Here is a 13492-nt window from a genome sequence, read left to right on the forward strand (position 1 = left end):
TATGGGTTATTTCAATAAGCACGTTTAAACAATGCACGCTCAGCCAGCTTGACTACCTCTGTGGGGAACGGTGTCAACGCCCTCCTTTTTGTTTTAAAATAAAACATATATTAAGAAAAAGAAACCAACATTGGTTATATGTGCATACTGTATGTATAAAAGCGTCTGCAGTGGATTTTGAGAGAAAACATCCATTTATACCATCATTTAGGCCCTGTTTTGCAGCGTCACACTGTGGCCCGAAGTGTTTTAAACTGATTGTTTAAACAGAGGTTCTTTCCTTGTGAAGGGAGTGAGTGCCTTCAGGTCTGTAGTCTTCTTTCCAGGTTATGAGATGATAGTCACAAAACCCAGCCTGTGGACATGTCCGGTTTTCAGGCCTTCAGAGCACAGCGGACACGTTGTGGGCAACCGTCAGGCCAGGGCTAATGCCCAGATCCCTTCAAAGGATTCGGACTGGCATTGAGGGGGCTGAGTCACCAGCAGTGAAAGACCCCAGAATGATGCCCTGGGGTGACAGATGGTTGCCTGCAAGCTGTGCCCTGCATTTGCAGCTGCACCCTGAGTCAAGTGCTCACTCCAGAAGGTTCCGAGAATGCTGCCCTGCTGTGTGCAGGCGGGGCAGGTTCTTTCCACTCCAGGGCGGCTGGTCTTACCGGCAGGCACAGGTCTCCACAGACATGTTGGGGTACACCTTCAGAACCACATTCCGGTTCTCATCCAGGAAGAGGACCCCAAGAGAGTTCATCTTGTCGGGAACGCAGCAAGGCTCTGGGATGCCCGGGACGATGCCCACGGCCCTGACGATGCTCTGGATGGTGGCGTGGTTGGAGGGGCGGACGATCTGCAAGGGGGAAAGGAGCATGGTCACCTCCGAACTCTGCCCACCCTGCAGTCCTCACCCACCCACCACGCTGCCTGCATGCCCTTGACTGAGGCCACAGAAAAGGCACTGACCTAGAAGAAAAGGTGAGATCACAGGGTTGGGCACACATTTCTTCTGAAATCAGTGGCAGACTGAGTCCTAGGGACTTTTGCAAAAGGCCTTCCTGCCCTTCGGGCTCCCAGAGGGAAGGCACATCCCCTACATGGCACTGGCCACTTGGGGGCACCTGCGCGTCACACATCCCCGAGGAGCACCAGGAACTGGGCAGGAGCCCCAGAGGGAAGGCAGTGGAGAAGATTGGAGGTTCTGCCTGGGGCCATAGCTGCCCAGACTTTACAGTCCAGGGAGCACCGACACGCTTGCCATGTGATCATGTTCTCAGCACAGGAGGGGAAGCCCTCCAGGCACAAGTGCATCAGTGTGATGGGGCTGGAAACTCGCAGTTCCCAGGTGGGTCTGATTTTGGGGTGTCAGGCGCTGCTTCACCTGCATCACCCCATTTTGTCATTGAATCAACCTTATGGGGTGGGTACGACTTTAATTTTCCTGGTGAAACTGAGGCTTCAAATGACTAAATAACTGGACCAGGAGCCCTCAGCTAGAAAGTAGTCTGGCTTGGAAACTGCGCTCGCTGGGCCCACACCAGCTCTCTTCCCCGCCCTCCCCAGGCAGCCTCTCACATCCAGAAGAGTCTGGGTCCCAGCAGCAAACACGGCACCTCCCACAAGATGAAGAGGACCCCGTCACAGGCGCTTCAGCTCATTGTTGGCCAGAGTTTTATATGCACAGTGCCTCTGGTGGGGAGGTGGGAGGAGAGGGACACCGGCATTTGGGGAGTTCAGGCTGGTGTCAGGGAAGGTGGAAAGACAGCCAGGCAGACTGATAAGGTAAGCGCAGGGTCAGCCAGCAGGAGCCTGCTGTACTCACCCTGCGTCCCCCGGGCCGGGCCCTTCCAGCAGACGCCTGTCTCTCTGTCAGACACCTCCCTTCCTCTCTCCTGCACATGCACGGCTTTGAGCAGAAGCCTCTTAATTCCCAAACAGGTTAATGCGGCCCCGCGTCTGGGTCTGGGATTTCCCAGCTGGCTGATTTATTTACGTTCACAGTGGATTTACGCGCTGACTTCCTTTCTTGGAGAGGAAGGCATGACCTGGAACTCAGCAGAGGAGCTAAGTAGGAGGAAAGTGTGTGCTCTGTGCCGAGGTCGACATCAGCAGGCAGCCAGCCCACGGTGGTTCAGGATGTGGGGAGATGGATGGACAGAACCATGGCCCAGCCTGGAGGGAAGGCGAGCATCTGAAAACCCGGGCCAGTGCAATGGGGAAAGCAGCCCCGTGCTGTGTGTCCTGCCGACTCGTGTGCAATGAGAGCTGGCTGCCCTGTGAGTTCCTGCCCTGAGTCGGGGGTGGGGGATGGACGGTGACACTGGGAAGCCACTGAGGCCAGCTCTGTGCTGGTCACAGACACCAACGCCCTGAGATCCAGGCCAGGTTTCTAGAAGAGCCTTGGTGAGGAGGGGCTTAAGAGACCTGACCTGTGTGCACGGGGCCAGGCTCTCCTCAGCCTCTGTGGGTATTGCTATGTGGGAACACACCTAAGGAGATGGATCTCCTGTTTTGCAAAAGAAGAAAGGTTTTGATTTAAAACTCAAATTCACTGAAGGCACAGCCAGACCCCATCCATCTGTGGGCTGTATCCACCCGACAGGCTGACATTTTGGCACGTCTGTCTACCTATTCTCTGCCTTGAGTAGATGGGAGGTGTCATTATCCCTATTTACAGACAGGAAACAGTGAGGAGGCAGAGGGACTTGCCTGCAGGGGCAGAGCTGAGAGTCACAATTAGCCCAGGGGCAGAACACAGCGGGGCGACCCCATACACTCTACCTTGGGCATGGGGAACTCGCAGGCTCCTGAGCAGTAGTAAGCGTCGAACGACTTGGGTGAGATGATCCATTCGTTCCACCCGATGTCTGCAAAGTCCACCTTCAGATACCTCCGGGAGCAAACCCGCGGCTCGTCCCACTGCTTCCTCCGGGCTTTCTGCATCGTCTTCTCGTCAAAGTCCAGCACCTGCGAGGAGGCCATGAACACATCCTGGCCCTTCTTCCTGCGGTCCTTGCGGCCCGGCCGAGGCTTCAGTGAACGGAAGGGGCTGGGCCACAGCTCGTGCTTGTGGTAGTGCTGGGCGTGGGGGGCATGTGCCGGCCTCTCGTCCAGCCCCGGCAGCTCGTTGTTCTGCAGCGGCCCCATGGCCTGCGTGGCCCGGCGCACGCGGGGGTCTGCCGAGCTGTTGGGGGCTGCTCCAGGCTCCTGGTCCCCAGCCTGGAAGGGGTCATATCTCTGCAGTGTCACTGCCACGCTGTTGGGCTCTGAGATGGCCAGGTCGTTGGCGTAGATGAGGATGTAGGGTGCGTGGGGGCCGGGCCTGGGTACCCCCGGGTCCTCCTCCCCGGAATCCAGCTGGGCGGACAGGAGCAGCTCGCCATCCCGGCGGGCCGCCTTGATGATGGGGGAGATGTCCTTGGCCCGCCACAGGCCCCGTGGCGGGGGCAGCAGGGCCATGGCCCCACGGAGCAGCCCCTGTGTAGCCATGTTCTGCGAGAGGCTTCGGAAGAGCAGGTGCTGGCGTGCAGGCGGGCCCGGGGGCAGCAGGCGGCAGGATGCATTCTTGGCCCGCTGCTTGCATGGTGCCTCGCGTGCCCGGGGCCACCGCGGCTCTGAGTAGAAGTGGAATGTGGCCATGAGGATCATTTCTGAGTCCTGCATGGAAGTCAGGTTGAAGAAATACACGGTCTTCTGGTTGACCACTTCTGCGAGGGAAGGACAGACCACAGCCTGTTAGGTTGTCTCCTGAACAGGGCCCCATGCTCATAGGGTGTCCCGTCCAGGAAGTGGAGGAGGAACGCCCATTGAGGGAGCACTTTCAGGCCAGCAGGCTTTCCTCATCTCCTGTAATCCTCACATGGAACTGATGAGGGCACCCTTTGCTATTTTCAGGGACCAGATGAGGATGAGGGATTGAAGTCAGAGAGGTTGGGGGCTGTCATATCCCATTGCAAAGAAAGGAAGAAAAAAACGGTGGCAGACAGGGTAGATGCTCAGGGCTGCTGGACCCTGAAGCTCCAGTTCCTGCCTCTGCACTCTAACGCCTCTCAATGAACAAATGATCTCCCCCATCTTCATTCATGAGATAAGATGGAATCAGGTATTCGGGATACTTGGGTTGGGTCTGAGCCCTGCTGACAGTAGCCCCCCGTATCTGCACAGCTTTCTATTTTATAGACATTAAATGCAGTCCTTCTTCCAAATGAGGTAAATTAGAGTGCCTCACGCTGTCTCAGCCTTCTGAGCGGCTTCTGAGAGAAACTGGGCTTAAGAACACAGCCATTTGGGTGTCTGCTAGTTATTCTGCCCAAGCCCTTTTAAACTTGTTTTTACAAAGAAAAAGCACTATCAGGGTTGTACCAGGTCACTCAATAAAATCTCCAACATCCAGGTTGCTCTCCAGAGGCCGGAACCACGATGAGGACCGGCCTCAAACATCACATGGGTCACTCCCATCTCCCTCAAACATCACACCTGCAGCTCGAGGATACTCTTGGCCCCTGCATCCCTGGGGCTGTCAACCACTCTTTCCTTTCTCTCTTGGTTCTACCAGGTGTACACCAGGACCCCAGGGCAGAAAGCTCCCCCAGGCCCTGGCAGCATGAGGTCTGGGAATAGCAAGCCCTCTCTGGGGTTTGGACGGGAGGGAGGCATCATCTCCCTGAGATGCTGCAGGAGAGCCGGAGACCAGAGCTGTCAGGTGGGCTGTCTCCCTCCCACTGCCCTATTTCCTGTTGCCAGGGGTCTGTCTGCTGGGTGAAGCTGGGAGAGGTACAGGGCTTCCAAGAGCGGGAATGTGTGTGTGTGTGTGTAGAAAATGGGTCACAGTTTCTCTGACACCTGCGTCCACAGATTCAGCTGGCATTTTTTTAACCAAAATCTTCAGTTTAAGGTTATTTGTTTCTATTGGGATGAAGGCATAATTCTACTGGGAAGAAGGCATAATTCAATTGGGAACTTTCATGTACTTTTAAGGGACTACAAGAAAGAGGAAGGGAGGAAAAGTCAGAGGGCCCAAAAAATGTCAGTCAAAGCTTGGGTGACGTTCTAAAGACACGACCGTACCTAATTCTCAGAAAAAAACCCTCAGCATGTCCACAGCAGCCCCTCAATACGTCCACACATAAGGAGAAGCACGAGTCTTGATGCACATCTAAACCTAGCTTCCCCAAACACTGCGGCCTTGAGTGTCATGGTCCTCGAGTCCTGCATTTCCCAAAGCTCAAAGATCACTGCTTTCCTCCTCTGGAGATGCTGATTCAGAGGGTCTGGGACAATGCGGCCCAGGAATTCTTATTCTAACCAGCATTCTAAGGGATTCTAAGTTTGGGAAGCAACGATGGGCGGTGGCTGTGTATCTGCAACATCTGGGGTTGACTTGTGGATGGGGTGCAAGTTCACCAACAAGGCAGCCCCTCCCCCCCAAGCTGGGAAAGGCTCTAGGAACCAGGCTCCCAGGCCTCAACGGGACCATGCCTTGCTCATCTGCCTCAGAGAGACAAGAGAATCTCTATCTCACCCGAATGCTTGGAGGATTAAATAAATAACATATGTAATGTGCCAGGCACAAAGGGGGAAGCCCCCAAATGTGCTTCTGTGCCACTTTTGTCTAAATGACCAAGGCCGGCAGAGCAAGCTCCTCCTGCACCAGTTCGGGCCCCTCTTACTCAATGGTCCAGCTAACACAGCAGAAAAAGTGTTTTTCTTTTATCCAATTCAAGTCAACTCCATTGTTCCGCTAACAGGTTCTTTGTGCAAGAACACTCTAGGCTCTAAAACAGACATGTCTGACTCCTTCCAAAGAGCTGGCCCTTCACAGCGGGATGCAAGCATCTTTGGCCTAGAAGCCTGTGGCTCTCGGTGAGAAGGAAAACAGCAGACTGGGGGGACCGAGATGGGGCTTCCCAGAGAAAAGCACCTTGGCCCCCCTTCCAGTGACAAGGTAAAGAACGAGAGAGGATATAAAGAAGGATAACTGTGACCACCAAGGCAGGGACAGCAACCTTGGCTTGAGGTGGGTGCGGCCCAATGAAGGTGCTGGGAGGGCCGCCCCAGGGTGGCAAAACGTGTTGTGGAGGAGGACGGGGTGCCCTCCCCTGGAGGTTATTTCTGCACGGGGTGCAGGAGAGGGACAGCAAATGCTGCCCTTCCCTTAGGATGGAGAACCACAGAGAGCACGCTCAGGAACTCAGAGCGGGAAGAACCTTAGAGGTCAGGCAGCCTGATTAATTACACTCAGGGCAGGAGTTTTTCCTCCATTTGTCTTGAATGCCTTTGGCCACAGGCAGCTCGCTCCTCACAAGGCAGTCTGATGCGTGATGACCCTCCCCGCTGGGAACCGTGGAGGTGGAGATGGGTCACTCCCATCTCCAGGGCACGAAGGGCCACAGGCTGGCCCAGCTCTCTGATTGTACCTGCATGCCTGCATTGCAGGGGGCTCCAGGCTGTGGCTGAGAGAAGGCCACCTACCTGAAGCCTCCCAGCTTGGATGAGCCCAGGTCACAAAGGAGAATCTCCAAACAGAAGTCCCTATTTGCTATGAACCGTGCTGGTGCCTGTGGCTCCCATCTCACGGTCAGCTAGAAAAGATCCTTCCTTCCTCCCTCCTATCATTCCTCTCCCCCTTCCTTCGCCCCTCCCCGCCTCCCTCCCTTTTCCAGATAAATATTTGGGAAACTCCTACTCTGGGCTAAGTGCTGCGCTGAGCAGGGTCCTAGCAAAGGTGATTCCAGGCACTCAGAGGAGCTCAGCCCAGGGACGAGACAGACAGTGATGTGGGGACGCCCACCTGCAGTGCCCGTCGCAGCTTCACAGAGCTGTGTCCAGGAGAGGCCCCCGGCGGGCTGGGTGCTTTTGACCTCAGGTCAGCATCCTGCTCAGAGCTCTCTATTGCCCCCCAAATAAAACTCAACCCTTTACCAAGGCCCTACTTGATCTGGCCTGCTTACCTCCCCAACTCCATCTGCTCCCCGCACCCCCATCTCTGCCCTAGTCACCCTGGCCTTCCTGTCCTTACAAACATGAAGCTCCATGTCAGGGCTTTGTCCCAGCTCTTCCTTCTGCTGTCATCACCTCTCCTCTAGGAACCACTCCTCTCTCCTTTGGGCCTTTGCTCAAGCAGCATCCCTAACAAAGGGTACCACTGACTCCCTTGGCTGAAGGAACAGCCCCATCGCTCTGTCTGTCCCTGGCTTCATTTGTCTTCACGTCACTCTGGGACATCCTGATATAATATATTTCCTTGCGATTGTTTCTCTTTCCCTCTAGAACACAAACTCCAAGAGGGCGGGGCTTTGCCAGCTGTGTGCACTGCTGTATCCCTAGATCCTAGCACGAGGCCTGAGTGATCATCAGCGCTCAGAAATGTGCGCTGAATGGCAGGGGAGGGGAGGGGTCTTTGCTAGATCTGTCTGCTTCACTTAACAAAGGGGGTTCCTGGCCTGCTGCCCTGGGGCTCAGTGAATATCCTGAAAGAAGTCCAGAAAGTCTCCTTTGGAAAGATGTAGCCGATTATGCAAATCCAGCTGGAGGCACTGCACAGCAGGATGTTTGTCCAGTCACTTCCCCTTGAGCCTTAGTTTTCTCATCTTTAAAATGGGAATAATATTGTTTACTGATTAGGAAGCTCCAAGTTCCAAGCATATATGCATGCTTGATTCCTCGTGTTCACAATGAGGGCAGCAGACATGGCAAATGGACAAAGAGATGGAGCTTCAGAGAGGGTACAAGACTACATAACTGCATAACTTGCTTAAAGTGCTCAAAGTCCCCCAGCTGGTAAGGGGCGGAGCCAGGGCGTGCTTCCAGGCCTGTCTGACCCCAAGCCCACGCCGTTCCCCACCCTCCCCAACCAGGTGCTCTGGATAGAATCCGGGTCTGCTTAACAGCTAATGTAACAAAGATCATGTGCTGTGAACTCTAAAATATTTTGCAAACACAAGTCATTATTTGGATTATTTTGTATTCTGACTCTCCAGGAAAGAAAGGACTGATCTTATTTAGACAAGTTGATCTCTCTATGGTCTTTGGAAATCTGAGAACCCTAGTGAGGTCCACTCTACTGGGCACTCAACCTCCTTCCCAACTCTTTAGGGATGGGACTAGAGAGGAAAGAGGTAGGGAAGCGGTCCTAGTCCAAGGGTGCCCCCAAGCTCCCTGCTGACCAGCTCTCAGGCCAAGACGACCCTCAGACTGCTCTGCTCTGTAGAAACAGAATCCAAGTCACCTGGAGATCTGTCCCTTCACTCATTGCCCCTGAAACAGCCATCAGGGTGACCAGAGCAAGAATGCCGGGCTGAAGATGCAAGCACCAACAAAATAAACTGAAGAAAGGAAGTGGTGGGCCACCAGTGGTGGTGCAGAGAAGGAAAGAGAACTAACGTGTACCGAGTGTCTGTTTTTAGGCAGGCTCCAGAGTCAGGGTTTAAACCCTGCTTCATCACCGACTGGCTGTGGGGCCTTAGGAAGTCACACAACTTCTCTGCCCCATCTGCTAATCAAACAGAACACGTGTACGTGCCTCCTGAAGTTGTGAGCTCATCTCTGCAGTGCTCTCAGCAAGGTGTCTGGCACCCAGCACATGCTCAGAACACAGTGGTCATGTGGTGTCACAAGCTACTGCTACACTCAGGACCCCCCCACCCCTGCTCCCTGCCCTCGTGCCCAGCGGGAGGCACTGCCACCTGTCCACCCTCTCCAGCAGGAGCCTGAGAATTTTCACAGCCTCTTCGCCCTCCTGCGTGCAACTTATCCTAGTTCCTATTTCTCCACATCCTGTTTCTCCACAACCACCCTGAACTTTGCATCTTTCCACCACTGTCTTAGCCCACAGTCTGACCTTGACCACCACTGTGACCCCAGGACACTGTCACCCTCACACCACACTCGTGCTTCACAGGGAATCATCTATTACAGATGAAGAGTTAACATCCTTCACAACCTCCACATATCAGTAGGAAAAAGACCAGAACCCCAAGTGGATGAAGTGGTTTCCACGGGAAAAATTTCGAATGGTCAAAAAGCATGAAAAACAATTCAGGATGACCAGTAATGAAAAAGAAAACGGTAACGTCAAATGAGAATGAAGATATAACAAGTTTTACCTGCTGCAACTCTGATCCCATTAGGGTAAAAACTATATATAATATTCCACAAAATATTAACTCTGGTTATATCTGGATTGTGATTTCTTTTCTTAACTGTGATTTTCTATGATTTCTGGATAAGTATGCATTTCCCTTATAATCTCTTGTCTCTCCTTCTCCCCTCTCCTCTTTTCTTCTCTCCCTCCCTCCCCCTCTCCCTCCCTCGCCCCTCTCTCACCATACACACTCTCTATACTGCCCCATTGCTTACAGGCCTTGGTGGCCCACTGGTTCACTTCCGTTTTCTGCCTCTTTCTTCCTGTTGTTTCCTCATTGAAACCAAACGCCTCACAGTTCCAGGCAATAGGGCTCTGCTTCACTTCTACACCTGGCTAACACCCGCTGCCCTTCAGAGTCTGTCTGGGGCCCCCCCTGCTCTGCGAAGGCTTCACTGGACCCTCCCCACCAGCCCTTCCCCTGCCAGGTCAGTGCTGTCCTTTGGGGCTCCTGAAGCCCACCCCCAGCCCTTTCTCACTCCATTGTCCTACCTGTGCCACTGCACACATTCTTCTGTTTACTTCTCCCTTCTCCACCAGCCCGTGAGCTTTTCGGGGCAGGGCCAATACTCTCTGCTTTTCTGTGTCCTCTGAGCTTACAGTACCTGCCACTGAATGAGGTGCTCAGGAAAGACTTGGGGAACTGACTGTGACATTTGGCACTCTCGACAGATGAGTATGTATTAGTACTCTCATTTTAGAGATGAAGACACCAACCTCAGAGAGGTTAAGTAACTTGCCCAATATCACATACGTAGGTGGAAAAGCCTAGATTTAAATGCAGGTCGTTTGAGGCTGCAGGTGTCTAACCTTAACCCTTATGGTCAGGCTCAGAAGCTCCCTCCACTGATGCGCTTCAAGGAGCAATGGAAGGGAGGGAAGGAGCTGGGTGGCTGGCGTAATCATAGTAGAGCTAAAACATTATTGAACTTACACGTGCCAGGCACTGTGTTAAGCACTGAACATATCTCAGTTCATTTAAAAAACCCTATAAGGAAGAGAGCGTTATTAGTCCCATTTTAGAAGTGAAGAAAACGGAGTCATAGACGAGTTCAGTCCCTGGCCCCAGTCACAGACTCAGGATTTGGCCCTTACCAGCCCAGCTCACAGCCTGCGCTTGGAACCTGAGCTGAGCTGCCTAGAGGCAGGCAAGGGACACAGTTCCACTGTAACACGGGTTGCAGGGAACACCCCACCGAGGCAGCAGAGGTCACCGTCACGGAGCAGGACCAGAGCTGAAGCCCCCCACATGTGTGCCTCATCCATGAAATGAGGGGTCCCCACCCAGGCTCACACCTCCTCACAGCTTCGTCGCTGGGTCACAAAGCAGGCCCTTCTGAGGGCTGGTGAGGGACTGGGTATGAAGAAACTTCAGTCAGGGGAGGAGAAGCGAAACCAAGCTGCCTGGGCCTACTCTCTGCCAGGCACAAACCCCGCCTCATCCCACTGAATCTTCACCCCACCCCCACTACGTGCACAAACAATTGATACTCAGAGAGGTAACGTGATGTGTACACACATACTAGTAGCAGGTGGAGCTGGGACTTGTACCCATGGCTGTTTCAAATGGTTCCAAACAAGAGTACTGGATTTGTCCAATAGTCCTAGACTGATCCAGAATAATTCTGATCTCCCAGGATCTGTTCCATCCTCTGTCTCCTAAGTCCTGGGCTCAGTTCTGATGGAGGTTGGGGGAGGGGACTAGCAGTGAGAACAGCATGAGCCTGACAGATGGACGGTGCCAACCACTGCCACTGTGAACAGCTTGCCCTGGCCTGGCCTCAGTCTCCTTATCTGTAAAATGGGAGGACTGGATCTGAAGTACTGTCGCCAGATCCTTTTCAGGGCTAAGTGTTGCTTGTACCACCCCCAGCCTGTGAAGACTGAAAAACAGACCGTGCACCTCCATGCCTGGGCCTGCAGCAACAGGGTGGGCTCTGTGGGCGTGCTCATCCCTTATTGCAGCAGTGAACTTGCTGGTCTTGCTTTCCTCAAGTGCAAGGCTTTGGGGACTGAGTTATGGATGCAAGGTCAAGTCTACACCTATATGAACACAAGTCTTTTGTACTCCAGGGAAACACGATGCACCAACACTTAACCTGGCCGGTGCTGGGCTTAGGGCTTACACATATCAACTCATGTCATCTTTCCCGAATTGCTACAGGGAAGATATTACCATGACCTGACCATTTTGTGGATAAGCACACTCGAGTCCACAGAGCTTCAGTGATTCGCCCAAGATCATAGTCATGCTAGATGATTCTTGAGTGACTTAATAATGATACTCCAGAAATGGGCCCCAAGAAGTGAATAAAAGGTACCAGGGAGGATGGAGTTAGATCTAGTTGGCCTGGAACCTAGTGAGTCTGCCCAGTAGAGGATGGGGGGAAGGGGCTTCTCTGCGGCAGGAGCTCCCAGTACATGTTTATGCGAGACCAAGCTTCCAGCGTCTGGCTCTGAGGCCACGGTGTGGTACCCTAAGTAACACAGCCAGTGATCGACAGGGAGGTGGCGGATCTGACTCCAAGCTGTCTGGCCCCAGTGGTGGGCTTGTCCCCCTCTACCTCAAGAGGGGGCCCTACAGACCAATGGTCTTTCTCCTGATGAATGGCCTCCTCCTTCACAAGGGCTGCAGGGGACCCCTACTCACATTTTCTGCAATGGCATTCTGAGACCATGAGTAATCTCCATGACAACCAGGGTCTTCCCATCACCCCTGCGCCTCGTCTCTGCTCACCCAGGGCCTGCAGAGGTCACCCAGCCCCGGCGGGCAGACAGCTGAGGCAGGATTCTGAAATGCTCTCGGAAGCAGGGCAGGGAGGGCTCGGTGCAGCTCCATCCAAGGTGTGGGGAAAGGGGAAAGGATCTGCCCAGGAGGGGCAAGGGCAGGAGGGGGGCTGGGAACCCCCACTGCCCAAGCTTCTAGACCTTTCCTCAAACCCCCATAGTCTGAACAATCCATGCTAGTGCCTAGCAGGCCTCAGTCCCATGTACCCAAGGCTGGGCACCCAAGGCCATTCTCAGTCCACCCCGCTTCCCCAACTGCCACACCCACTAAGTGCACCAGCTAGAGGGGCACAGCCCCTGCCTGGGCCCAGCGCCTGGCACTTCCATCAGGGCTGCACTGCACCCACCTGATGGGCTCTCTTCAGTGCCTCCTTCATCTGTCAAGAGCCAGCACAGCCTACCCCCCGAGCCCCGACACACACACACGGTGAGCTCCCCCAGCCCAGTCCCATCTCCACGCTGTGCTTAAAGCCTTGTGGATGGGGTCGTCTGTGTCCGGCAAGTGTGACACCCTCCGAGGGTTGGCGGCACCCCAGGGGCAGGAACCCTGTCACTCTGTGCCACTTCGGCGTCCCCACGGGAGGCTCAGGGCCCGGCACAGAGTGCTCGGGGAGGGCGGCGGTGGGGGGAATAGTTAATGGAAGAATGAATGAACCAGTCAATGACTAGAAGGAAGAGGCAAAGCGGAGGTGCAGAGGTGGGAGGATGGACACGTGAGGAGGACCGGGGAGGATGAAGAGAAGGGGGCCACAGGGCCGCCTCTACTTACCCAGCCGGGCCCGGAAGCTGCGGACCGTGTTGCCCCCTCCTGGCCGCGCGCCCCTTCGGCTGTATTTCTCATAAAGCCGGAGCATGTGGACAGCGACCATGTCCTGGGTGCCGGGGCCTAGCGCAGCGGCCGCGTCCCCTGGAGACCGCTGGGGGTTCTTGTACCCCGCCAGGCCGTCGGCCGCTGCGGGCGGGGCGGACTGGGCGGGGGCCGTGTGGCTGCCGCCCGCGTCCTGGAGCAGCAGCAGAAGTAGCGGCAGCAGCGGCAGCAGTTGGGACCCCGGTCCCGGGCTGGTCCGAGCGGGGCCACGGGCCATGATGGGTGGCGGTGGCGAAGGGGTCGGAGCCGGGGAAGAGGAGGAGGAGGTAGATCGAGGGCGCACAGGAGGCTGAGAACAAACCCTGCGGCGGGAGGGCGCGCGGGCAGCACCGGCAGGCGGGGGCGCGGGATGTCGAGATCCGCGCGGGGCAGAGCTGGGCGCGCAGCCGGGCGCACGGTACGGCCAGCGGTCACGGCCGTCCGGAGCCACGCAGAGCCGAGCCGAGCCCAAGCCGGCGCGCTGCCTCGGCGGACTAGCGGCGAAACTTTGCAGCCCCAGGCGCGCCCGGCTTGGCGGGTTCGAGGGGCGGGGCGGGGCGGGGCGGCCGGCTGCGCCCTCGCGGGGGACCCGGCTGCGCGCCCCGAACCACTCCGGGCCGCCGCCTACACTGCCGTCCGTGGCCCGGCCGCGTTGTGCGTGCGCCCGAGTGTGGCGGTGTGCGCGCGCAGGGGTGTGCGCCCGATTGTGCGCCCGAAGTCTGGGT

The 13492-nt window shown here is 55.5% G+C and overlaps 1 protein-coding gene across 1 annotated transcript; it reads right to left on the bottom strand.

Annotated features, from left to right (window-relative positions):
- Positions 1 to 644: 644 nt before the first annotated feature.
- GDF10 (growth differentiation factor 10) lies at positions 645 to 13005 on the bottom strand (the record flags this gene model as incomplete). Its single annotated transcript, XM_082673753.1, has 3 exons — positions 645 to 844; positions 2773 to 3698; positions 12690 to 13005. 3 exons carry the CDS (start codon positions 13003 to 13005, stop codon positions 653 to 655), a joined length of 1434 nt encoding a protein of 477 aa, XP_082529879.1. The 3' UTR covers positions 645 to 652.
- Positions 13006 to 13492: the final 487 nt, after the last annotated feature.

The sequence above is a fragment of the Grampus griseus genome (genome assembly GCF_964374135.1).
Source record: "Grampus griseus genome assembly, chromosome: 16".
Lineage (NCBI taxonomy): Eukaryota > Metazoa > Chordata > Mammalia > Artiodactyla > Delphinidae > Grampus > Grampus griseus.